Here is a 25,978-nt window from a genome sequence, read left to right as displayed (position 1 = left end):
TCTTACTGTGTAGCTCAGCCTGGACTCAAACTCAGCGATCTTTCTGCCTCAGTCTCCCCAGTGCTGGCATTACAGGCATGTACCACCTAGGCATATTCCTCCCCTTCATTGATGCATTCAGAATCAAATCAATGACTTTTGTCAGATAGCAGGTTTCATAGAAAAAATATGTAGGAAATGGGTCAAGGTTGTTTAAAAAAAAAGAATAAAATGCATATTTTTATACATCATTATTTTACATATTTTTAATTGTGTGCTCAGCATTGGGACTAGTAAAGTAAATATAATGAAATGGAAAATGTTCCCCTTAGTGATAATGTAATCATAGTATTAGAAATCCTGTCCCCTTGCTAATATAAAAGAATAACTTTTATAGTAAAAATTAAGTATACATAAACAGAAAAACAAATAAAATTAGGTATAAATACACTCATGATAATAAAGCCAAGCATGGTGGCACACGCCTTTAAGCCCAGCACTCAGGAGACAGAGGCAGGTGGATCTCTGTGAGTTTGAGGCTAGCCTGGTCTATGGAGTAAGTTCTAGGACAGCCAGAGCAACACAGAGAACCCCCCCCTCCCACACACACACAAACCAACAAAAAACAACCCAACAAAGTAAAACAAAAACCAAACACGAAAACCCTTCACAGTGGTCTTCATGAATATGCCTAATTGGGTAATACTTAACATAGGAAGCTCCTGGAGAGACTGAGATACCTGAGTCTCTTTGAACTTTTATTGAATGTTTTCAGATTTGGCAGTTTAAATTTTGTCATTTGTAGTTTCTATGTCTCCTTTCCCTTGTTAATGAGCCACCCTGTTTTTTCTGTTTCTGCTTCTATTTGATATGTAAGGAAGTATGGGAAAGGTGAAAGACTTTTGGGCCTTGGGGGAGGTTGAAAGGACGGATCTCCCATCCAGAAGTGAAAAGGATGTAAACAAGTCAACTTCTGCCTTATCTTTTTCACATTGTCTTTGACATATTTCTTTTTGTTTAGTGCCATTAAATCTGTCCTTTTCTTTTTGGATTTGGCTGAGTCCGGATGTTATTTAAAGGTTTAGCCTTTCCACATACTGAGCAATTTCCACTTTTCTTTTAACTGCATAAAGTTCATACAAGCCATCTGCTAGCATTGGCAGTTTTGTTTTTTCCATCTTTTTTTTTAATATAAAATAGTACAGTCACAACACATTTTTAAATGAAAGGTAAACCAAATTGCTGTGAGCTCTCATAGCTCCTTCTCACTGCATTTGTGCTGAGAAGACTTCTATGCTTCTTTCTCTCCACAGTGACTTGAAAGCCATGCAGTGAGATGGGTAACATTGCACTTATGGTGCCAGGCACACCTTAAGATGCCTGAAGTCTCCAAACAGTGCTTTTCCCATGAGAAGGCATGCATCCTGGGTTCATTGGGAAATACAAGAAGGAATCTGAATGTGAAGGGTGGCATTAGGGTTTGGAATAATTTACATGAAAAGGACTGATTTTTCTAGAATTGGAGACAAAGATATTCTTGTAGGGATGTTATGGCTCAAACTCTCAGTGAGGATAGGAAGGACTGTTTCAGGAGGAAAGCAAATGCACCTTTGGCTGCTTGCTTATTTCAAATGCCACCTTCCTTTACAAGATCTCTGCTGGGCTCTGAGTGAGATGACTAAGCAGTTACCCTTATGCCTGTGGAAGATTTACAGAAATCCAGTAAATATAGCTAAGAGTCCTGTTTCATGCCCACTGGGCCCAATGACTCAAAAAATGGAAGTTGCTTCCAAGGTAAGCAGGGGTTTCAATGTTGGACAAATCCCTTCCTAATGATTTGTGGTGTGTGTGTGTGTGTGTGTGTGTGTGTGTGTGTGTGTGTGTGTATGTGTGTGTGTGTGTGGCCTTTTCAGGTCATGAGAGGGAAGTAGCTTTTGCCATAGGCCTAAGAAAGTCTGAGGGCAAGATGCTAAATTGAAGTGGGCATGGATTTTTCAGGGGCAAGTGGGGGGGGTGGAATCAGGGAGACAGAGTCTACCAGGAGCAGAAGTTGTGTGTATATAGGGATTGAAGTAAAAAGAGCTAGATGCATTGTATGAGCTTGTTTGGGAGAGGACTATAACCAGCCCAGGGTCCTGGAAGACACAATGTTGTATACTTTTATTTGTATATGTATATTATTGGGGATGGAACTCAGGGTCTTACACATGTTAGGACTTCATCACTTTTCTGTGGTTGTAAAGGCCTTGATGTCAGTATTAACTGAACCCCAAGATGTGTAACTCCTCCTTGGCTTGCATGGAAGCACCAGTTCTGTGTATGATTATAACAATTCATGTTTGACATAGAAAGGAAGTGGAATAAGGAGACGTGCCAAAATGAAATTCATCAAAATGACAGAAGTACCACTCAGTTTCCTCTTGGAGCAAACAGTATGGAATTGTTATTAGAACAACTTGACTTTCTTTTTTAAAAATGGAAAGGTAGCATGTTATAATTTTTCAAAGTTCTGAAGTCTAAAGTAAATGGATTAGGCTCAGCCGTGGTATAAATATATGCATATGTTAATTAAATCACATCATATATGTAAATAAACTTCAGATATACTTTTTTGGGTTGCATAGTTCTCTAGACTTGTATATGAATGTTTACTACGCTGGGATGGCAATAATATACTCAGGACTCAATTTTCATTAAAGCAGAATTATTTTTGGTATGATCTATTCCCATCATGCACAGTATCCTGCCACTGCTGGCTTCACATGGAAAGCATGTCATCACATGATTCCCCCTGGAAGTAAATCCTGTTTTCAGATGTGTGTTGTGGGATGGAGCAGGGAAATGCACAATATGTTGGTCTCCTCTATGGTTCTTCTCCTTCTGCTCCTTCTTCAGTGTACCATTTTGGGAAGGCTGTCTACAACTTAACTTTTGCTTTTGTAATAACCACAGATTCTTGAAATCATATATTTAAAGTAAAGATTAAATGTGGATCAGAGTCAGTATTGTTCTGATAATGTTTATCAATTTTCCAACCATCCCAAGAGAGATAGCTTTGTGGTCTAACCAGTTTTGGGGAAATCTCATGGGGACTGGCTATGGTTTTGATGTCTTCAGTTTTCTGCAGCCAGGGACTTGAACAGAAGAAGTGGGAGGACCAAGCTTGTGAAATTTAGATTGTCAGATTCCCATGCATGCCAGTCAGTGTGCATTTATAGAGACAACCAAAGAGATAGCTGCCCAGACTCAGACAATTATAGGTGTGTCCTGTTTTATACAACAGCTGCTGCACTCAAACTGGCTTGTCAATCAACATGATCATGAGAGTGGGGGAGGGAAGAGGTGACGATTAAAGAAATCATAGTACACCCTTTACTTTCTCTCTATCCTGGTAATCCTGGAGTCCCTTAATAAGATCTCCCTCAAGAAGAGATATTTTTAGGCATTGTGCTTTGGCTATTTTTCCTCTAGAAAAAGGAAAAAAAAAGACCCTTTGAAATCTTTGATCCCTACTATACAAGGAATGCAGGAAATACTCAGAAGGTGTCTCACTATATTGTTAGGTTTCCAGCTTTTTACATTAGTGCAGTAGTTGATGTTTGATTTATTAATGGATAGATGACAGTATTGCAACTACCTTGTGCATAGACCTAAGGCAGTGTTCACGTGTATTGTGCGGAACTAGAAGTTGTGAGGACATTTCTCAAGGAGGGAGAACAGAGCCTGGTTCTCTCCTATTCTGGAAGAGTTACATTCCATTGCCATGGCCTCATTAATCATACTGTGTGGAAGAAGACGCTTGTCTTACTTGTTTGGTTGGTCATTGTCAATATCTGTTTTCACTGGTGCTTGAAGTGTGCTTTGCGATAGTATGCTGCTCGTAATCGTGTGTGTGTGTGTGTGTGTGTGTGTGTGTGTGTGTGTGTGCGCGTGCGCGCGCATGCTTATATGCTTATTGATTGTTACTTAAACAAACCTAGTAAATTAATTTTCAGCCAATAAGTTGGGCAAAAGCTATCAGTTAGATAATATGAATTATAATTCTTTCTATACTTAATAATTTTTCTAAACAATAATTTATATCAGCAAAGTTACTCAAATCTAGTCTGTCATTGCAGTTTGTTTTCATAATTTTGTTTTGCAGAATAACAAAGCCACTGACATTTGCTGATTGTGTTGGAGATGAACTTCCTTTAGGATGGGAAACTGTATATGATAAACAGATCGGAATTTATTATATGGACCACATAAATAGTAAGTAGAGTGCCACATTTCCATTGTTATATGTGAGAGTTTTTTTCTTTCCTTCGTTCCTTCCTTTGTTCTTTCATTTCTTTCTTGTTTGATTTTTCAAGTTTCACATTGAATCTCAGAAATGCTATACCCTTGTTTCGTAAAGCAAAATGATCATGGTGTCCAGTGAAATATTCAGGTTTTATCATATGGCACAGTAAGTTTTCCTTAGCTGTGTTTTGAATACACAAAGCAGGTTTTAGTATTTTCTATAAGAATACATTCCACAGGCATCTAGGACACAGAAAAAAAAAACTTCCCGTGTTGATTGCAAAGTAGAACCTACAAGTTCTTAGAAGGTGGTATGACTGTCCTTCCCCCAGAGGCAATATCTGGAGACATGTTCTATAGCCTAGGCCTGGGAGAGGTGCTGTTGGCATGTTGTGAGTGGAGGCTAGGGGTGCGTCTCAACATTTTATAGTGCTCAGGCTGGCACATACTTCTAATATGTGTAGAGCTGAGATGTAGAAACCCAAATTCAGAGACTATACTATGTTCAAGATCTGTTCCCTAGCTCTTGCTCTTAGTATTCTGCCTCTTCATCAGCCTTCTTTGACCAGATCTCAATTAAGGTTCCATTTCTGGCTCTCTTTGCAGTTTTAGCCCATCTTCTCTCAGTACTTTGTTGTTGTCATTTTGCAACTGGGGCCATGAACCATGCCTTTCCCTTAGTTTGCTTTCTGTGCTTCAGTTTATTATGTATAGGTCTGAACATCCATGTTATTCTTTACCTCAGTGACTTTGAAGTTCTTTCCCACCTAGGGCCTGTAGGGCTGACTCCAGAGTTTTTAGTTGCTTGGGTCTGAATCTTTGTGTCTCAGATCTTAGAGCAGTTGCGTTTCTCATGTGGGGCAGTGAACCTGGAGTAGTTGCAGCTGTTCTACAATCTCACAAGTCATAATTGGAGAAGGAGGAATAATTACTTCCTAGCTCTGGTGCCTTCCAGACAGGTATCCAAGGGTCAAGGAGCTTTGAGTGGAAAGGACAGAAGAGAAGCTGAGAGATCAAAGCTGAAGGTAGCCCTTTCACTATTAGCATGTCCAACATCTCATGACTGTGCTTGTTCAGGGAAATTCCGGTGACCATCTAGGGTTGTCTTCCTAGTTCAGGTTCCAAGGGGAAGCTTTGCATACATACCATTTTGCTTTCCAGGTCCCCTGGACCATGGTCTTGGCACTGTGCCTGTATCACTAGGTTTTGTCCTTCTCAGCACCAGGTGATGTGGATGCTTATGCTTACCAGATGGCAAAGGCAGTGGGTGTATATAGCTTTCCTAGGAAGCCTGCCTACTGTTGTGGGCCCAGAACTCTTTCTGGCCAGTCTTCTCTCGTAAACCAAGCTGTCTCCTCTGTTATCCTCTTGTTTGCCTTTGTTGCTTTTCTGCTCTATAACTATGTCACAACAAACATTTCTAGAATTCCTCTATACTTCCCATTGTATTCCAGCCCTGGGGACACAGGAGAGTGAAACAAGTTCTCAACTCTTAAGGGTTTAATACTCTCAAAAGTGTACATGAGCCTGAAGAGCAAATAGAGACAAAAAGACTTTCTTCCAGCCACCATAAAAGCATGGCCCACCACACAGGAGGCAGTAGGTGAGGACAATAGTTGTCTTCCCTGCAGACCTTCAGAGAATCCCACTTTAAGACTCTTTAGGCACAAAATTTGAGGAAACAAATATCAACATGGGAACTGTACAAGTTGATGATGAAGTAAGAAGCAAAAAGACCCTAGACTGGTAGCCTGCAAGGTTCCCATGAGCCTCTAGGGCACTGGAAGAGTGTGAATAATACTGTTCACCTAGCTGGATGCAGTGGATCTCACAGCTGAATAAACATCAGGAATATCTAGGCAGTTATTAAAAAGCCCTGCCCATACCCCATGTTAGGCTAACTGTATCTGAACTCTGGTGCTTGGGTAAGACTGTGACTTCTGATGTTTTACATTGTTATTTCCCTACTTGACATAGAGAATGCTTGGAGAACTTTCTAAGAGTCTGTGGTGACAATAATGACTGAATAGGGTCAAGGAGGTGGGGAGAGTATTTCCAAAGCTGACTTAGTTTGGAATATTTACACACACACACACACACACACACACACACACACACACACACACACACACACACACCATCCACCTTCTCTCCTTCCCTCCCCCTCCTCCTCTTTCTCTAGCTCCCTCTTTCCTCCGCCCCTCTCTGTGATTATGAGTGTGTGTGTGATAGACAAGGTATAATTTACCTCTCTAGCCTTTGAGATAAAATGCATACATCATAAAAGAAGCCATTTTAAAGTAAACAGTCTGATAGCATATGTGCTTTTGTACAGTAGGCTGTACATTTGTGCAGCCATCTCTATCTAATTGCAAAATACTCTCATTTGACACAAAGAGAAACTCACCTCCTTAAGTAGTCACCCTGCATTCCCCTTTCTACAGACTCTGGTAGTTATCAACTTGCTCTTATCCCTGCGGCTTTACCTATTCTACATATTTCATATCCACGGGCTCAAATACTGTGTGCCCTACTGGATCTGGCTTTCTTCAGTTAATATTGTGCTTTTAAGACTCCTCCGTGTTGGAGCCTCTCCATGCTATTCCAGCAGATCTTCATGACACTTGGTATGTTGTGGGAGGGGGAACTCAGAGAGGGAGTTCTTTGAGGATAGGAGTCAGGTTGATTCCCAGTGTGGCTAAGCTGATAAGTTGGGGCTACTTATGGTAAAAAGGAAAGCCTAGAATGAAGGAATGTGTGCTGTGTATTGTCTTAGCTGGTCTTGCTCTGGAGAGTGAAAGGACATTGTATGAGAAGGGTTGTACTTTGGAGACTAGTGTAGAATTACTTTGGGTCTGTGTAGAAGGAGTTGAAGTCTGGAAGCAGCTGAGAATCACAGACTGGAACTCAAGAAAAAGATTAGCACTGGAGACATGTCTGGGCCCTTCCCAGGCCTGCAGAGTAGGAAGGCAGAAGTGGGGAATGTTACAATTCTGAGTGTCAAGAGATAAGGAGGTCAAGCGAGAATAAGAAGAGGAGGAGAGGAGCAAGCTGAGTTGGGGGACAGTAGTGTGTGTAAACTATCCCACATTAAAGAAGTCCATGGGAAGAACGTTTTAAATACCCTCTAGATTTATACTTTAATTACATTAAGTTTCGTCTCTCCCAACACATATTTTCTTGTATTGCCTTCCCTTTTATCTCTGTAGCATTTTCTTCTTGTCTGAGAGATGAATACCTTACTAGACAGTGGGCCACTCTTCAGAAAAGTCTATCATGGAGAGTTCTATATCGTGCATTCTGGTAATTAATTAATTGACTAGTAATGTAAATACCTGTCAACCAATGTGCAGCCTTCACCCTCAACTCACTTGTGATTTTGCCTTTTTCACCTCAGAGCTTACCCAGATTGAAGATCCAAGAGAACAGTGGAGGCGAGAGCAGGAACGGATGCTGAAGGAGTACTTAATTGTAGCCCAGGAGGCCCTCAATGCCAAGAAAGAAATCTACCAGATCAAGCAACAGCGGTTTGAGCTAGCACAGGAAGAATATCAACAGCTGCACAAATTGTGTGAGGATGATGGCCGCTCATATACCAGCTGTGAGTTGACTTGTCTCCTTCCATGAACATCTGTCTCTTTAAAGCCACTCTCTTGGCTCAGTTCTCTGAACATGGTCAGTTTTATTTGGGCAAGACCGCTTTGTAAAGTCTCAGTCACATACTATTAGGCAATCTGTATTTATTAAGTTGTCTATGTTGCACCCAGATTCTGGAGGATGGTGATGACTAACAAAGAAAGATCAGTTGGGAATGGTAAAAAGTAAACACCCATACAATTTTAGGCTGCAGTGTGAAACAATCTCCTATGTCCTTGTCAGGTTTCACTTGGAGGGTTCTGCTTAGAGATGACTACAGTTAGCAGTGCTTGTCTGAAATGATCTCTTAAGAAAACTACAGAGTAGCTTCATGAGATCCAGTAGTCTACAAATTTATCAGTCTCCTGCCTGGGTAAAGCCCATTCCTGGTCTTTGCACTTCATTAGGCAGAATACTGAAGGAGTCTAACCCAGGTATCTTTTACCCTTAAATAAGAGGCTGTACTCCGCTGGTCTCAAAAGGTACCGTGCAGGGTTCCATTTAGAGACTGCCCAAGGTGGGCTGCATTTTACTAGTGCTTAGCAGGCACCTGGAAGAATCCAGGTTCAGTTTCAGAAGCCATAGCCTTTTGTGACATGATCAGTCACTATTTGAGTATACAAGAGCCTTCCCAAAGAATTGCCTGTAGAGATATACGTAACCACCATTGTTTTGGGTGCCAATGATCTTAGAGAGAATATATGGACTTGGTTCTACTAGGCTTTGTTTTTATCAGGACCTAAGTCTGGTTGAGACATGGGAATGGAGGACCTAATAGTGACACTACTTTATTACCACGTGTTTACTCTGGTGACAGAGCTTTGATCACTAAAGATACAACCATAGTTTATTTTTTTCCTGTGTTGTAAGTTAAAATGGAATTGAGGCCAAAGGGCTGTATGCTTTGTGCTTTTTTTTTTTTTGCAGCAACTACTGCAGGTGAAAAACTTAGAAGTTATGAACATTGGGGAAGAGTTTCCTTCTGAAGCAGGAATTTTAAAATAGTTCCATAGCTGCATTTCTTGAGGGAATGGAGACAACTTAGGTTTAATGATGTGTTGTTTCCAAGCTGTATTATCTCTTGGTCATAAGGTATTGGTTGCCCTCCTAGTTTATTTTTTAAACTTCCCACTAGAAAGTGATAGGTCAACTCAGCGCTGAGCTATAGAGGCTCTCTTCTCTCCACAGTTTTCTTGTAAGCCTGTACCCTAATTTTGGTAGGAGGGCAATACTGGTTTCATAGAATACATTGACAAGTATTACATCTCTTCTCTGAAAGAGTTCATGAAAGATTTGGTATCCATGCTACCTTTACTATGTAATAACATTCACTAGAAAAATCTTGGAGTATAAAGTTCTTTGTGGAAACTTCTCAATTAGATAAAGGCCTATTAAAGTTTGTGTTTCTCCTTGAGTCCATTTTTATATCTGTGTGCTTCAAAGAGTTTATCTACTTCATCCAGTCCCAAAGTCAACAATCTTTTCTATGAGGTATCAGCAGTAAATATGTTTGTTGGCCATTCCGTCTCAGAGCCGTCTACCTAACCCTGTCATTATTGTGTTAAAACAGTTACAGACACCACTTAAACAAACTAAGCTATGTTCCAGTAAAAGTATAAATATAGGTAACCAGTCACCTTTACTCACAGGAAGGACTGTGTTCTGAGTTGTCAATTCTGCAAGTTATCTTTTTTTTAATGTTTGTAGGCAGGCTATGAGGTGGTAGTCTCTTCCTTTATGCCTGATAAATAATTTATGTCTTTCTCTTTTCCTCTTTTTTTTGGATTTGTGCATGTGTGTGTGCAATTGCATGCACATGGAGACCAGAGATCAGTTTCAGTTGTCTCTTTCAGTTGCTCTCTATGTTCTTTCTTCCTTTTTTTTTTTTTTTGAGACACCATTCCTCACTGAACCTAGAGTTCCCTGATCAGGTTATACTGGCTGGCTAGTCTACCCTGTGGGCCCAGAAATCCAACTCAAGTCCTTGGACTTGCCAGCAAGTGCCTTTACTCATCTTGCTACCCCTTACTTTTTCTAGTTTTATTAAAGCAGAACTGTAGGTTAGTGATTTAAAACATTCTTATTTTTACATACCCTTTAAAAGTATAAATTCTTCTTTAAGTTCTGTTTGATTCCACCCTTCAAATTGCAGTATGCTGGATTTTTTCTTTTTTTCTTTTTCATGTACTTCAAAATCATTTCTCAAATTTTGTGAATTAATTTTTGACCCATGGGCTCTTTAGAAATAAGTTGCTAGAACTTTGAAAAGCTGTCCAGTTGCTGTTGATTTGTAATTCTATTGTTCCCATAAACTATACGAGTTAAGATTTCAGTCTATTTAGAAAAATTTTGTGGCCCAAAATGTGTGCTATCATAGTATCAGGAGGTCAACACAGACTTGGAACCTCAAGGTCACACCAAGTTCAAGCATTGCCTTATAACTGGGTCTGAAGTTGTATAGTTAGTAATTCTTAACCTTCTAGAAAGCTGCTTGGCAGAAACAAGGTTATTCTTGGGCTTGTCATTCCTTTGATATTTGGGCAAATAAATAATTATACTCAATTACATTCTTTCCTCCAGTTAGAAAGACTCAGGATACTGTATTTGAAGGGACTCCCTGTCTCCAGTATAAGCAGCTGATGACTTTGTGGTGTAGTGATGTTAGGACGTGTTCAACAGGTTCTATCTCCTGACCTGCCAGCAGGAACTTCCTAGACCCTGTGCCTTCTCCAGGAGTAAGCTGTCTTGAAGGCCAGGGTTAGGCCTGTCTGTTTTCAGGAAAGGGCTGGAGATGCCAATGGAGCTTCCTGGGGCCTATCAGCTCACCAGGGAAAAAGTCAGCTATGAATGGAATCTAGGAGTTAATCCAAGTGGTTTATCAAGTGGCTGCTGTCCCTAGGGTTTCTACCAGGCCTTTTCAGTGTTCTGTTTAACCTGAGCTACTGATTACAATGAGGAAAACCCTGCTAGTCATGACTCAACTGAATTCTTTCTAGCCACAGGGTAAAGTTCAGTACAATGATCCTGTTGGCTTAAATGTCTGTGATCTAACAGACATCTTATATGGCCACATCAGGGGGCCTCGGACCACATTAGTAGCTGCTTGTGGGTGGATGCATAGCACACCTGGCTACAATCAGCCACATGGGATCGTTCAGTATGCCAACTGGTAGCCAGCTCCTTTCTGTGGTACTGTAAAGTGCTGTCTATCTAGACTTGCTTTCTATTAATTAACTTCTTCAATGAAATAACTTAGAGCAAAAGCAAAACAGAACTTAATAAGCTAACGTTTTGTGTATGTTAGTATGTTTGCCAATGATAATCACATGCTGTGATCTTCATTGTTCTGTAAAGAAATTGAATATAATGCTGGGGAGATAGTTTAGTCATTAAAGCCTTGTAAACCTGAGGACCTGAGTTAAATCTCCAGAAGCTGAGTAAAAAAGCTGGGTGTGGTGGCACATTCTTCTAATTCTAGCATGGGGATGAGGGTGGGGGGTGGAGGGGTGGGGTTGGATAGAGGCAGGTGGATCCCCCAGGGGCCACTGATCAGCTGGCTTAGCCTATTTAGCAAGTTCCAAGGCAGTGAGAAAGCTTGTATCAAACAATGTGGTGCCCAAGAAACAAAAATCTGAGTATCTTTGACCTCCACATGCATACACACCAGTATACACATGCACTCTGGCACACACACACACAACCCTGCACATGTACTCAAAAGCACAAACCCCAAGGGGAGGGGGAGAGAGGGAGGAGGGAGGGAGGGAGAAAAGGAGACAGGGGGCAGCGGGAGGAGAGGAGATGGAGTATGAGAAGCAATATGAGTGGGAATAGATGATTTCTTTACGGTTAAGTACCCAGTAGACGATATAACTTTGATGGTAACCCAGATGTGTTTATGACCTTCAATCTCTGTACTCTTTCTTAGACAAGGAAGTGACATCTCAGAAGTTCTGGTTGTAATTTTGAAATGCACTCAGCCCTCCTCCACTTTCAAGTTATCTGAAAATAATGACTAACTATAAATAAGTAAGGTGTCTAGAAATTATGCAAAATACATAGAGCAACTACAAGGGGTCAGGTACTTTCTATTTCTTGACTTTCTTGTGCCCCATGTAGGACTATTCATTCATTTTTTGCACAGATCTCTACTGCCTACTGTTGGTACGGACTAAATGCTGGGAAGACAATTTATCCTTAATGGCTGATTGTCAGGAAAATGAGGCAACAGTGATAAACATAGAAACAAAGCAGAACAGGCATTTCTAATGCTGGAACAGAAGGGTGTGGAAAGGATTGGAGGAGCGGAAGTTCATTTTGCCCACACCCTTTACACATTTACCCATGAGTTATAGAATCACCAGAATGAAACTCTATTCGTTGGAGAGGAAAGATTTTGTGTCAATGTTGGACCATCTGGGATCTAAGAATATCCAAGCTTTGACCTTTTTTGTTCCCAACTAAAACAAATTCAGATGCTCTGCTGTATTAGAGCCAACATGTCTCTAGGAACAGAAATCATAACCCTTGTTCATGTGTATGAGCACCTGAGCTTACTGCCGTGGTATATAGACCTATTTTATGCTTTATAGACCACTGGAGTTGAAATAGTTCTATGGTGGACACACCCCTCCTTATTCCTACTGCTCCATTTTACAGAATTCTCTCCTATATTTTCCATTACAACATGTTCTTCTGTTTGCCTTCCTTTTACTGATTAATGCATTCTTTATCTCAGCAACTTTTTTTCTGTAGTTACTCCCTCATTCTTGTGAAAGTCTAGCCTCTGCACGAATTCAAATGAACTATGTGACCATTCACAGCAGCCTTTTGAAGAAATTCTTGCCTGGGGTATAATTGTAGTCTGAGCCACAGGTCTGCAAACTATGTTAGGCCTGCAGGCTGAGTTCTATCAATGCAGGTGTTTGCAAAAACATTTTCTTGGAACTGAGCCATGACCATTCACTCACTGTCTATGGCCTTGACAACAGCAGAATTGAGTATTTGAGACAGACCATACGGTCCAGAGAACCAACCAAACAAAATTGGTATTTATGTCTTTATAGAAGTATTTATGTCTTTATAGAAAAAGTTTCTCTCCCTCATTCTACACTAGTACTTGTCAACTATGGGGACACCAAGTCTCCTGAAGGGCCTTTATCCACTGCTTCTGCCTGTTAATTAGCTGTGAATGGAGTAGGACGTTTTTATTGTTTGTTCCTTTAACATCCTTCAAGTAATTCCTGAGTTGAGGTCTGGTGGCCTAGATTGACTGTGACTTGTCCCATCTAGCAGCAGGAATGTAACTTTATTATCATGATTCCAAGAATGAGCTGAGCTGCCGCCAGTGTCTCTGGGTGCCTGGGAAAGAGGCAGTCTTATCTCCGGTGAGAACGTGCTGACTCATCCTGGATTCTTTGGTCAGGTGGTGGCAAAGCTTGACCTTATCAGCCATCAGTGCTGCCAACATTCTTTCTGAGGCTCCAAGCCCATCCCACTCAGACTATCTTCCATTGGCACTGTGCTAAAGGTTTTTTTTTCTCATCTGCTTGTCTGGCTTAGGATGAGAGCTGTAGGCAATCCTGTCATCCTTTTGTTTCCCTTCCCACAGGCAGGTTGGAGCAGGCCAGAGAAAAATAGATCACACAGCATTTTTCTCATATGTTAGTCAGCAAGCCTGCATTCTGAAGGCTACGGGAGGGCATGCGTGTTTACTGAGAGCTAATCCCCAGGAGCTCAAGTCCTAGCTGTGAGTCCTCCTGTGAATGATGGCATAGTGTAAGTCAAGTAACTACAAACTCAGTATTTTCCTTATAGAAGGAAAACACCATCAATTTCTCCCCTTGACAACGAGTTTTCTGAAAATAGTAAAATACATATGAAAGGCTCTCTGTGATAATAGGAATAATACCTTCCATTGTTGTGATCTAACTAAAGCTTTAATATTATTATTTTATCATCCAGGGCAATATTATATTTCCTGAACAGACTCCTTGAGTTATTTAATGTCTTCCTACATTGAACTATCAATTGAGAAGAGGTTCTTGAGATGGAAGTCTGTTCTTTATTGTAAACATTGGGATTGGAGATAGGTAGATAACTATCTTGTAATAAATATGACATGTATGCTATGAGAAGAGGTCAGGAGTTCAAACTATTCCTTGGACTCTGAGAGTGATTCTAATAGACTTACTGGAACTGAGGATTTTATTTATAAATTGAATTATACTATTAAAAGTTTTGCCAGTGTTCACAACTATTCTTAGTATCTAAAGATTAAATATATTTGCAGTCTTGGGTACTTGGATTGCTTTTCCTTCATCCCAGAGATAGAATTTTTTAATTTTAGAGAGTAACAGAAATTGCTTCGGTGCAGTAGAAGGTATCATTTCATATCATTTTAGCTGTAGATAATGGAAGATGTAATCCCGTGTGCTTAGACACTACACAATTTATGGACAATACAGTCCTTCTGGGTTTGGATTAGGGGTCTTCATTGGTGGCTTTGGAACCTCTGTAGTGGTACTCTTGTTGCACTGAGTCCACCATTTAGATATTAAGTATGTTGACAGTGACTACTGGTCAGTGTTATGGTTCTGTTAAGGAGAAGCAAGAGGTGAAGATAGAGAAATACTGTTATGTAGATGTCTGGTAGCGGCCATCACAGCTCTCATGTGTTTTTCAAGTCCCTGATGATTTTTCCCTATGAAATCTCCGAGGCAGGAACAGTTTTGTGGTAATGATTCTCATTCCTTGTTACCTAGTGTCTGTCTGTCTCTGTCTCTCTGTCTCTGTCTTTCTCACTCTCTCTCATGTGTATATGTGGATGTGTGGATGTGTTGTTCAGGTGTGCACATGAGTGTACATGTATGTGGAAACCAGACCTTAGGTCTTGTTTCCCAGGGGGCTTTTGTTAGTTTTTACTATTATTTACTTCTTGGAGACAGAGTATCTGCTGATTAGGCTAGTCTGTTTGGCCAACAAGTCCCTGGGATTCAGCTAACAGCACTGGGGTTACAAACACTCCCTTCAATGCCTGGTTTTTCACTTAGCTTCTGAAAATTGAATTCAGGTGGCAGGTACTTCATGGACTGAGTTTTCTCCCCAGCTCTGCTGTTAATAGTTTTTAACATGGAATTTAATGTTGTTGAGTTTTAGTGATAGGGTTAGTTTCTAGCCTCAGTGGGAAATATCTCAGATGCTAACTCTTAGGGTTATCCTCCTGATTTAAGTTGACAAGTAAGGGAGGAGATAATAACCCTTAGTCTCATTTGCATATTACATTTAACCATTTAACTAAAGGCCTTTAAGCTTGGGTGTGGGAATTATGCTTGGTGTGGAGAGTGTGTGTGTATGGTGTGTGTGTTCAAATGTGGGCACACAGAGCATGTGAGTGCAAGTCAAGGAGCAACTTTAGATGACGGTCTTTGCATTCCACCTTGAGACAGGGTATCTTCTTGTTTCATGTCTGTGTGTGCCAGGTTAGTTGGCCAAGAGCCACTGGATAGTTTCCTGTCTCCATCTGTCCTCTTGTTGTAGGAACATTGGAATTAGGCATGTACATTATTATGTCTGGTTTCATGTGAGTTCTTGGGATTTAAGCTTAGGTCTTGATGCTTACATAGCAAGTACTTTGCCAACTGAGCCATTTCCCCAGCCCTGATGTGAAATTTCTCTATAAATGATTTTTGACAGGCAAGACTTTGAGGAGCTAGAGAGATGGCTCAGCAATTAGGAGAACTGGCTGCTCTTCTGGAAGACCTAGATTTGATTTCCAGCACCCACATGGTGGCTCACAACCATCTGTAACCAGTTCCAGGGGATCCAATGCTCTCTTCTGGTTCCATGGGCACCAGACATTCCATAGTACACAGAGATACATGAAGGCAAAGCACCCATATACATATAGTTTTTTAAAAATTTAAAATAACATTGTTTAAGCCATAACATTCATTGTTGATCTTAAATGAAACCCACGAATTGGGTAACATTGAAAGTTGTAGAATTTGGAAATAGACATTCTTATCTAATACAGAATTCTGGTGGTATGGGTGTTGGAGTGAGTCTGGTGTTGGTTAGATACTGGGCTTTGTGCATGCTATACAGTTTTCTACCAATTTTCTGCATTCCTAACATAAGAATTATAGATTTTGTTCTTGTTTGTGACAGGGTCTCACTCTGTGGACCGTGCTGGCCTTCAATTTAAAGCAGTACTCTTGCGTCAGCTTCCCAAGTCCTGGATTACAGGCATGAGCCACCACACCCAGCTAAGAATTGTGTTATAAAAATGTTTTTATCCATGTTCTTGAGAGATCACAAATCTAAGTATAAGACAACTTGAGATAAAGCTGGCAGACATTGCAGTCTTCCAGATATTTATTTCTAGTAGATTCAGTTGTTTGAAGTTCTGACTAAATGGGGCTTAAATAGTAGATTTTCCATAGAGCTGTTTTTAAAATAGGAGCTCTGAACTGCTCAAATTAACTTTGGATGTGGTTCTAATTGAAGTTTTAAATAATCTTGCTGTGTAAGCTACTTGATAGTTTTAAGCTGTCCTTTCAAATATAAAGTGAGGAAAGGATCTTGAATTAAATTCTAGTTGTGAGCATCTAAGTTAACTATGAAAGGGACAGGCATAGGTACTGAAATCACAGGAGCCTCATGATGCTTGGGTAGTTTGGCTCACAGATGAAGACATGGAACTAAGAAAGGGAATAGATATCAAGTTACCATAGTATAAACCACCAAGCCTTCAGATATCTAACCAAAGGTGGCAGAAAAAGAAGGGAAAAAAACAGTTTAGAGAGGTGAGTGCAGGGGAGAGAGGGAGAAACAGCTACTGGCTGTCTCAGCCACTGGAATGCAGAATTGGGTTTGTACCTTTGTGAGGACAGAAATGGGCAGAAATAGATCTATGGGGCTTATTCACCGCAGGTATTGGCTGGTCATACTACTGACATAGTGTCTTTAAAAGCATCAAATCACGTGCATAAGATTGTTTAAGACTCTATGAGTTTATTTTAGCCAAAAATCCAAACAGTCTGGGAATCAAAGTGTGAACATATTAATTCAGTTTCCAGGGAGCAAGTAAATTGGGCATACACTGCCTTCAATCTGGCTAGACCGATGTAGTAACTAGATTTTGACCAAAAGTAGAAAACTAGCTGCCTTTTAATTTTGTATATCTTCAGTGTTCTCCTCTCTCTCTCTCTCTCTCTCTCTCTCTCTCGTCAACAGTTATCTGTCTGGAGAGTATAGATGCAAAGACAATAAAGATAAAATCCTTTGACATGCAGCCATGAACAATTACAATAGTTAATATGAGTCTATCCCTCAGTTACTTCTGTGTGTTTATATGAGAAAGAAAGTTAACAGAGAAAAAACTATTTTCTGGCTTGGAAAGATGATTTAGCAGTTAAGAGTACTGTCTGCTCTTCCAGAGGTCCTGAGTTCAATTCCCAGAAACCACATAGTGGCTCACAGCTATTTATGATGTGATCTGATGCCCTCTCCTGGCCTGCAGGTGTACGTCCAGGAGTACTCATGTAAAATAAATAAATCTTAAAAAGAAAGAAAGAAAGAACATTTTCCATACTATAATCTTTTCTCACTTGTGTCTGTGTGGGCTTTAACCGTTATAGATTTGTAGTAGAAGTAAACAGTTTATTTACCTTTAGCTTGTGTTTTCTTATGTGATCATGTAGTAAATCCTAATGCAAATATCTTTGAGGATGTGAAATGTTGATTATTTAAGAGTCAGTGCCCATGTATAAATCCTAGACTGAGAATTAGTTATTAATATGATGAATCAGAAGTTACTTTTGCCTATTTATTTTATAGACTCCATTATAAAATAAAATAAAATATTTTCTTCTTCCTTAGCCTTCTCTGCATATTCAGCTAATACAAAGTATGATCCACACCAAATTAAGGCAGAAATAGCAAGTCGTCGGGATAGGGTAAGTAAAACAAGTATTTTCACTACTAGAAGCACTGTATGTGTTTTTATGTAACAATACTTTTACTCCATTGTGTGATGATAAGAATGTGTGAAACCAGGATATTGGTAAGATTTTTATTTCCTGAATTATTGTTGCATTTTGCCTTATTTTTCACTTGTTTTGCAATGACAGAAAAAAAATGTTTTCTTTTAAAGCCATTGCTCACCAGACAAAAAATTGCTGGTATCCATTGCATGTTTTATAGGCTAGACTACTTTGGGAAGATGGCATGATGTCAGGGCCCAATATCATATGGCTGCTTCTTTGTACCATTAGGGTACCACTTTTGACCCTTAGTAGCTGTTCTCCCAACAGCAGCTAGTCCCAAAGGGCTAGCTCCAATAGAAGTGCTTTATCAGAAGGATTCTGATCCTTCCTAGGTGACACTTACATTCTGTCTCATCCCTTAAAACCCTTAACCACCTGGTTGTCTGAGAGAGGACCCATGTGTTTTTGTTTGTTTGTTTGTTTGTTTTTTGTAACTAAAGCTTGGGAAACATCTTGGTAATGAGGCCTTCACTTTTACTGGTGTGCATTTCACTTTTTATCACAGCAAAGAAAACCACCTGAGGAGCTTTGTAAACTTGCAACTTTATATGCCTATTTCACTGTGCTTTGATAGAGAAGCGAAGTGGATTTAGAATCTGTGTAATGAACGTGTATCTGGGGACTGAGGTTTAGGTAGTGAGAAGCTGCAAATATCCTTGGTATCAGCTATGAGGAATAAGTACAAGGGAAGTTGATAAAATATGTACCTTGTTACCCTCAAAAAAAATAAGTACTTACCATTCCCTATTTGCATAGGGCCTCTCAGGATTGGGAGCTTAAAAAATTAAATTATTCTTTACATGTATATATGACGTAGGATGATATCCATCACCCATTCCCTCCCTTTAGCTTTCTCCTTATTCCCCCCCCCAACAGGTCCCTTTCCCAACATCATGTCTTTTTCCTCTTTTTGGTTACCTAAGTCCGATTAGTATTACTCACATGTGGATATGAGAGCATCTACTGGAGCATGGGAAGTCTACCAGTGGCCACATCCCCAAAAGATTATTCTTTTTTCTTCCCCATCAGCTATTAACCCCTAAGAACCCTGCAGTAAAGGGCTTCTTCCTTATCTATGCTGGAGTTTGACTGTTTGATTTTGTGCAGGTGTCCAGCAGATAGATAGTATTTCATAGTCTTCAGGATCTGGGATTTTTAAGTCTAAGCAAGGTACGATTCCTAGCATAGTAGAGAGTGGATGATCCATGCAGTTGAAAGCTAAGGAAAAACTTAGATGACTGTTACATAAATCATTTATCAGTGCTTGAATTTGGAAAATTTTGTTTTTAGCTTTCCAGACTAAAGCGAGAGCTGACCCAGATGAAGCAGGAGCTACAATACAAAGAAAAGGGTGTGGAGACCTTACAAGAGTGAGTTACTTACATGTGTACATAAGAACAGTTTCTTGTGATTTCTTTCTTTTTTATGACACACTTGGTGCCTGTACATGTCATGTTCAAAAGCCTAAAGACTTTCACTTTTCTGCTTTTATTTATGTTCATTATTTTCTGATATCAAACATCAGAATCTTTGTTTTCTTTGAAGATACCTTATTCCTTTAAATGGAAATACTTGGGAAACAAAATCCTTCCATGTATGTATGTGTGTGTTTGTGTGTGTGTGTGTGTGTGTGTGTGTGTGTGTGTGTGTGTGTGTGTGTACTTTTCTATAGCTGTATTGCTTAAGACACATGACAGTTTGCCTTTCAATTCAGGATTTTCTTTGTTGCTCTTAATTTTTTAATTCTAAAATAATTTAAATAAAATTACAGTCTTGTTCCTCAGTGTTAGTAGTCACACCTGAAATTCTCTGTGGTCATATATATGGGTAGGACATATTTTCCCTACTATGACAAATAGTGATATTTTGGCCTAGATGGTTCTTGATGTAGACCATCCTGTACACCAAGGAAGTTGTGTAGCATCCTTGACCTCTACCCACAAGCTGTCAATAGCATCCAGTTCTCATTGTGACAATATGAAATGTGTCCAGACCAGAGGACCTCAACCTTCTTAATGCTGCAACCCCTTAATACTGATCCTCATGTTGTGGTGACCTCCAACAATAAAATTATTTCATTGTTACTTCATAACTATAATTTTGATACTGTTATGAATTGCAATGTAAATATTTTTGTGAGTGGTTTGCAAAAGAGGATGTGACCCACAGCTTGAGAATCATTGGTACAGATTTTGTCAAATGCTAGCAATTTACAAGTTTAGGGCTAGTGGCTACACATTGGGTAGCATAGGCTATAGATTCCAGTCATCACAAAAAGTACTGCTGGATGGTGTCCTCTGCAAGAATTTCTCCTTTCACCCCCTTGCAGTTAGAACTGTATTCCTACAAACAGTTTGAGGAGGAATTTCTAAAATTAGTAAACTATTAAATCAGCACACAAAGTGAACAACAAGAGTCCGTCTTTTGCAGATGGTAAAGAGGTTGGCCTGAAAGATTTCGTTTTTTTAAAGATAGAATAGTGTAGACTTACTGTTGCCTGAGCGTCCTTTCAGAGCCTGGCTCCACTGGCTAATCTTGGCATGGGCTTCATACTTTCTGTGCCTGTTTTTCTTCTTTACATGATTGTCTTAGCCATTCTGCCTACTCCAACAAAATACCATCAGCTGGGTGGCTTGAAGAACAGTCTTTTATTTTTATTTCCATAATTCTACATGAAATCTAGAAGTCTGAGTTTATTCCTAGTAAGGACCCAGTTCCTGACTTGTATATAGTCACCTTTACACTATACCCTTACATGGCTGAGAGAGAGCTCATATAAGTTTTGGTATCTCTTTCCTTTCTTTGGAGGTCATTTATGGGTACATTCATTATTAGGGTGTATGTGGCACCTAAGGGAAGGGGATATAGAGACAATCTCTGAAGGCACATGAGAGAAGAGAGCAGGGAATGGGAGGAGTTCCCTTTATAAGCAGCCTAGCACAGGCGCAAAAAGTGCACATACATGCGCAGAGGGTGCATACCTAGCTTAGAGGACCTGAATCCTGCCGGCAGGTGGTGACGTGTTTCTGATGACATGCTTCCAGAGTGGCTTTGGTGTTGTCTGTTTCCCTACTGTCATCAGGGTCGTTAGGAGTGGCTTTATCGCAGGCCCTTTACTAACACTCATAACCTTGTCTAACCCCCTGGCCCTGTCCAAGTACCTCCACATTAGAGCATAGGGATTTAACAGAAGAATGGGGAAGAGGTACAAATGTGCAGTTGATTAGCAGTGCTGATCAAATTCATTTGCAGACAATGCAGAAGTACATGGTACCTAGTTAACCTTCAACAAAGGCATGGGTCCATCTGCATGGTTACTGTGGTTAGTAAAGATGAGTATCATAGCATATTTTGTACCCTGAATTTGTGCTCAGTAACATAGTAACAAATATGAGGGTAGTGTTGATCTTTATGAGGATGTAATAGATATTTAACAAGTGTATTTACCTCAGTCTTGTGTAAGGAGTATGATCTGGGCATATCATACTCTATTTTTGAACATTAAAATGAAATTGATTTTTTTTCCTTTTCTATGTTGTATGTGTTTGTGGTGTGTTTGTGTATGCATGCTTGAGTATGTGTGAACCTGTATGTCATGTATGTGGAAGCCTGAGGCTAACATCTGGGACTCTTCATCACTTTCCAAATCCTTATTCATTAAGATAGGCTTTCTCAGTGGAACCCAGAACTCCTGTCTCCACCTTCAGAGTGCTAGAATCATCACACCCACCTGACAGTTATACAGGCGCTGGGGATCTAAATTCTGGTCTTCATGTTTCATGGATCAGCAAATGCTTTAACCTGTGAGCCACTTATCCAGTCCAAGACTAACTTTTGTAGTCAGCCAGGATTGGGTTGGTTCAGGGTTGTTTTATATGTCCCTTTTATATTAAGGTCATCTGGGTACTAGGGAAGACAGTAAACAAAAGGTTTGTTGGATTTTGCCTGGGGGAACTTGGCTTTCTCTGCAGCCCCCCCCACCACCACACTCCCAGGAATGTTAAAAGGTGGTGGTCTGTTCAGAAACACAGGCATGCCCCCTGCAGGTGGGTTTTGATAATCCGATTAGCATAGTGCCATGTGAGCTCTTTTAAAGTCATTTTCCCTCTTTGTTCTTTACTAGAACTGAGCAGTCTGTTTGTGTGGTCTGCCTATGGTTTGCTTCTGCAAGCTGAGATTCTTTTAATTAGCGCTAGTCAGTTAGCACAGCTGGTTTTTTCTGTTTTTTAAAAGATTTTGTCTTTCTCCAATGATGCTCTGTTGGAAGCTGCATTGTCACTGTGTGCTTCCTGGCTACTGGCTTTGTTGCTCATTTGGTCTGCTGGTCCGCTTGATGCAGTTCTCCCTTTGACTTATGCAGGCTCTTTATCCCCCACCCTAGCACTTTCTAGGATGCTTTCTTGTGTGTTGTGGCTACTTTGCTAAAAGGGCTGAGTAAAGAATAAAAGCAAACCAATAATTGGATCTGATAGTTTATCAGAAGTTTCCTAGACTGTGTAGTTGAATAGGAGCTTGATTTCCTGCTTTCAGTGTCCTTTGCTACTGGTAGCATTACTCTATGGTGCTGGAAAATCTGACATTTTTCATGGTGATCCCTCTGTATGCTAGAAGCTGCAGTCCACTTCATTTTTTATATTCACATGTTCTGAGGAAGGTGACTAGGGTTCAGAAACAATCTGAGAATGTATAGCAGCCCCAAGGCTCACAGGGGAGCCAAACTGTGCTTTTCCCTGGAGGCTATGTCTTTTGCTGGGGCCCAGTTATTCTCCTGGCCCATTGTGGGTAGCCAGTTTCCCAGTTTGAATACAAAGCTTGTAATGTCCGGTTACGACTGAATAATCTAAAACGTAAAATATGCCAGGAACTGGGAAATGGACTTCCCTTTGGCTTGCTGGGAAGTGGTTCATCTCATGTAGTTGTAAGTGGCTCAAGGATAGGATGGCTTCTATTTCTCCTGCTATGTAGTATGAATGAGCACAAGGAGAGGCTAAACTTTATGCCTGCAGCTGACAGGAAATATGAATTGGGATCCTAGAAGAGAGAGGTATGATGTTGTTTTTAGATAGTTTCTGCTTGCCTTAGCAAGACTCCATACTTGGGAACAGTCAGTGTAAATTTGCCTCTTGCCAAGGAGAGGCTCCCCATGCCTGCCAGAACTCACGAAGATACCCACCCCTACCTGGGATGACAAGAAGTAGCTGGGTAGATTCTGGTCCTAGTCTTAGTTCTAAGGGGCTTCCTTGATTTATGGGCCCTACCAGTGGACCAGGCTTCAAACACCTTCCAGGAAATAGCTCCCCAGAGAAAGTTCTACTTAAATAGCATGCTACTTGCTCTGTTGGAAGCTGCCTTGTCACTATGTGTTTACTGTATTCTGTGACAGCCTCTCAGGAAAAAAGAGAAAACATAGACACTTACATCACTCTTGAAATTCTTTGGAAGTTGAAAAACAAGCTGGTACTTTGCCCTGAGTTCCACAGGCAATGAGATTTTACAGCCTAATTAATTTTCTGCTATTGAAGATTGGCCATTTATGTTTTAATCAAATCATGCGTATTTGTATTGTTTGTTGAGAAATTTTGGGAAAAATGATCCTCCCCCTGTCACAGTTAAGTCCTGACTCTAAGTCCAGATAGCACGTGGGCTGTTGTACATAAAATGAAGTGTATAAGTTTGTTTGTTTGCTTGCTTTTAAAATTACCAACACAGTTTGAAGTGGCAGTTTTGGGTTTTCCTCCAGAAATTGTCTGCTGTTCTTGCTTCCCAGAACTGCAGAGCACCTCAACAGGAGTTTGGCTGCTTGCAACATTTTAAACTTGACTTGTTTATCTTGGTAAATTTCCTGGCTAGCAAGGAAATCCATCATTATGCTTGAGTCCAAAGGAGGAAAAAAGAACCTTTTGTATTTAAAAAAAATCTATATATGCTGCAAACATTTGTGAAAAAAGCTGGCCTTGGATATATTTTCTGGATTAATGATAATGTTTTACATATATATGTGTATGTGTGTGTGTAAATGTACATATGTATATATATATATATATATATATATATACACATATACATACTTTCAATGGTAGAAGACAAATAAAAGTAGAGAGAATAATAAAATGAATTTTAACCCTACTAGTCTTGGCAGATATGTAGCCCTACCTCATTCCCTAAGTTCTTATTGAAACAAATTCTCAAATCACATGTAATTGATAAACCTTTTCATAAAGATGTACACTTTTGGCGGAGGGGGGCATATAATTTGAGGGTTAATATCTCAGTTACTAGGCACCCATCAGCAGTGAGCTTTCCTGTTTCCTCATTCTGTTCGGCTCCAATGAGACCCTCACAGTATATTTGTTTGTTGCATCTGTTAATTGTCTTCATCTGTGCTTCTCCTCTTTTTGTTTTCTGATAACTGATTTGCTCAGGAAAAGAATTTGTGTGTCCTAGACGGTTTTGCTGATTTTAGATTTCAGTTCTTGAACATCCAGATTTTCAGTGAGTTCTGGGTTCGGTGGCTTGCTACAGTCATGCATAATAATTTTCATAAGCTTTCTGCTTCCTTTGGTACATGTGTATCTTTCAGGCTACATATCTGAAAGTTGGTTTGGTTGGTCGTAGGATGAATGTATTTGTTATATATTGGCCACTGCCAACCTTTCCTACAGCAGTTGATCAGGTTGTCTCCCTACCACTTAACATGAACACTTATGTTATCCATGGCTTTGACAACAGGATGTGTTGACAAGCTAGGGCATTTTTGCCTAGTTCATTAGTGAATGAGAGCATTTAAGGGAATTACTCGCTTGTGTTTCTCTCAGGACTCTCTGTAAAACTCTTAAGAAAATGGGGATATTTATCCTGAAAAAAAAATCTTAAGTGAGCTTTTTCAGTGAAAGATCATTAGACTTTCTTGCTCACAAGTTTTTGAAACCTAACTTGAAAAATACCTTAATGTGACTCATTGCTACTGTCCAGAGGCAAATAGAAGGAAGGATACAGAAACTAAGAGGGTTTCTAGAATGAACAAAACATAAGAATGGGCTGGGTGTATCACAGTTACGGGCAGAGTCCCCTTGGTCATCCCCTGTTTGGAGATTTGACGTGAACTTTGTTCTAGTTTCTGGGCTGTCCTGGCCGAGAAGCCCACTTAACATGGCTTTATCCTAAGCTTCTCCCATTGAAGCCTTAATCTGCCTAACAATGTAATGTCCTGACGCTAGTGTGATAGCCTCAATGCTGACCTGATCCCCTTGTTACCACATCTGTTGTTTATCGTGTGATATTTCCACACCTGGCATGCAGTCCCTATCATGGATTCTAATCTGACCACACTGGGCTGAGCCACTATTGTGATTCCTAATTCCTGTAACCACAGAGATTCTTTTTAAAATGTCTCCTCAGCTTATGACTCTCAGATGGCCTTCCCTCTTCTCTAAAATATAAGTTAGATGTAATGAGTTAGCTTCCTGGACCAATTCCATTACTGCTTAGATTCATCCTCACTCATCCATGGCAGCCCCCTTTGCCACTATGCTGGCTCTTAGCATACCTGGGACACTTGTTTTTAGTACTGGCACTTACTACCTCAGTTCATCTTTCTTTTCTGTGGGTTTCTGGGGCAAGTGACATCTTGCTGAGAACCTTCCTATTGAAAGAGGCAAATTCTCTTTCACATAGTCACCCTAAATTGGCTTTATTTTGTTCAAAACCGGATACTGCATTACTTAATGGTTTTTATAGTATTGGCTACATTTATGGTTCAAGTGTCACATTGCCTTGGTTCCTGCCCCATCTGGAGGACTCAGAGAAGTTCTGGAACCAGGTCAGCTCAGCATAATAAATGCATCCTAGTCTGAGTGCTGCGGGAGAGACTGATGGCACTGTCCTTGCTACCTGTCATGGAATTCACTTCATCATTGAATGCTAGAACACTCTGAGCAAGGGAAGATCATCCTCAGTCAAAAGGCTTTCCTCAGCAGCCAGGATCTCAGGGAGCTCTGTAAATTGGCCTGGTTACTTTTTTACTACTGGCT

At 40.2% G+C, this 25,978-nt stretch overlaps 1 protein-coding gene across 1 annotated transcript in view; it reads left to right on the top strand.

The window, feature by feature from the left end:
- WWC3 (WWC family member 3) overlaps positions 1-25,978 on the top strand; it is a 102,866-nt gene that overhangs the window by 36,378 nt on the left and 40,510 nt on the right. The window contains exons 2-5 of the mRNA XM_084790583.1: positions 4,124-4,233; positions 7,661-7,864; positions 17,782-17,858; positions 19,239-19,318. Coding sequence (XP_084646709.1) covers positions 4,124-4,233; positions 7,661-7,864; positions 17,782-17,858; positions 19,239-19,318 — 471 coding nt within the window. The remainder of the gene's footprint in view (positions 1-4,123; positions 4,234-7,660; positions 7,865-17,781; positions 17,859-19,238; positions 19,319-25,978) is intronic.

The sequence above is a fragment of the Acomys minous genome, assembly GCF_964271855.1.
Source record: "Acomys minous genome assembly, chromosome: 7".
NCBI lineage: Eukaryota > Metazoa > Chordata > Mammalia > Rodentia > Muridae > Acomys > Acomys minous.
The sequence above is the reverse complement of the archived record's forward strand: the minus strand, read 5'-3'. Positions and strand labels throughout refer to the sequence as shown.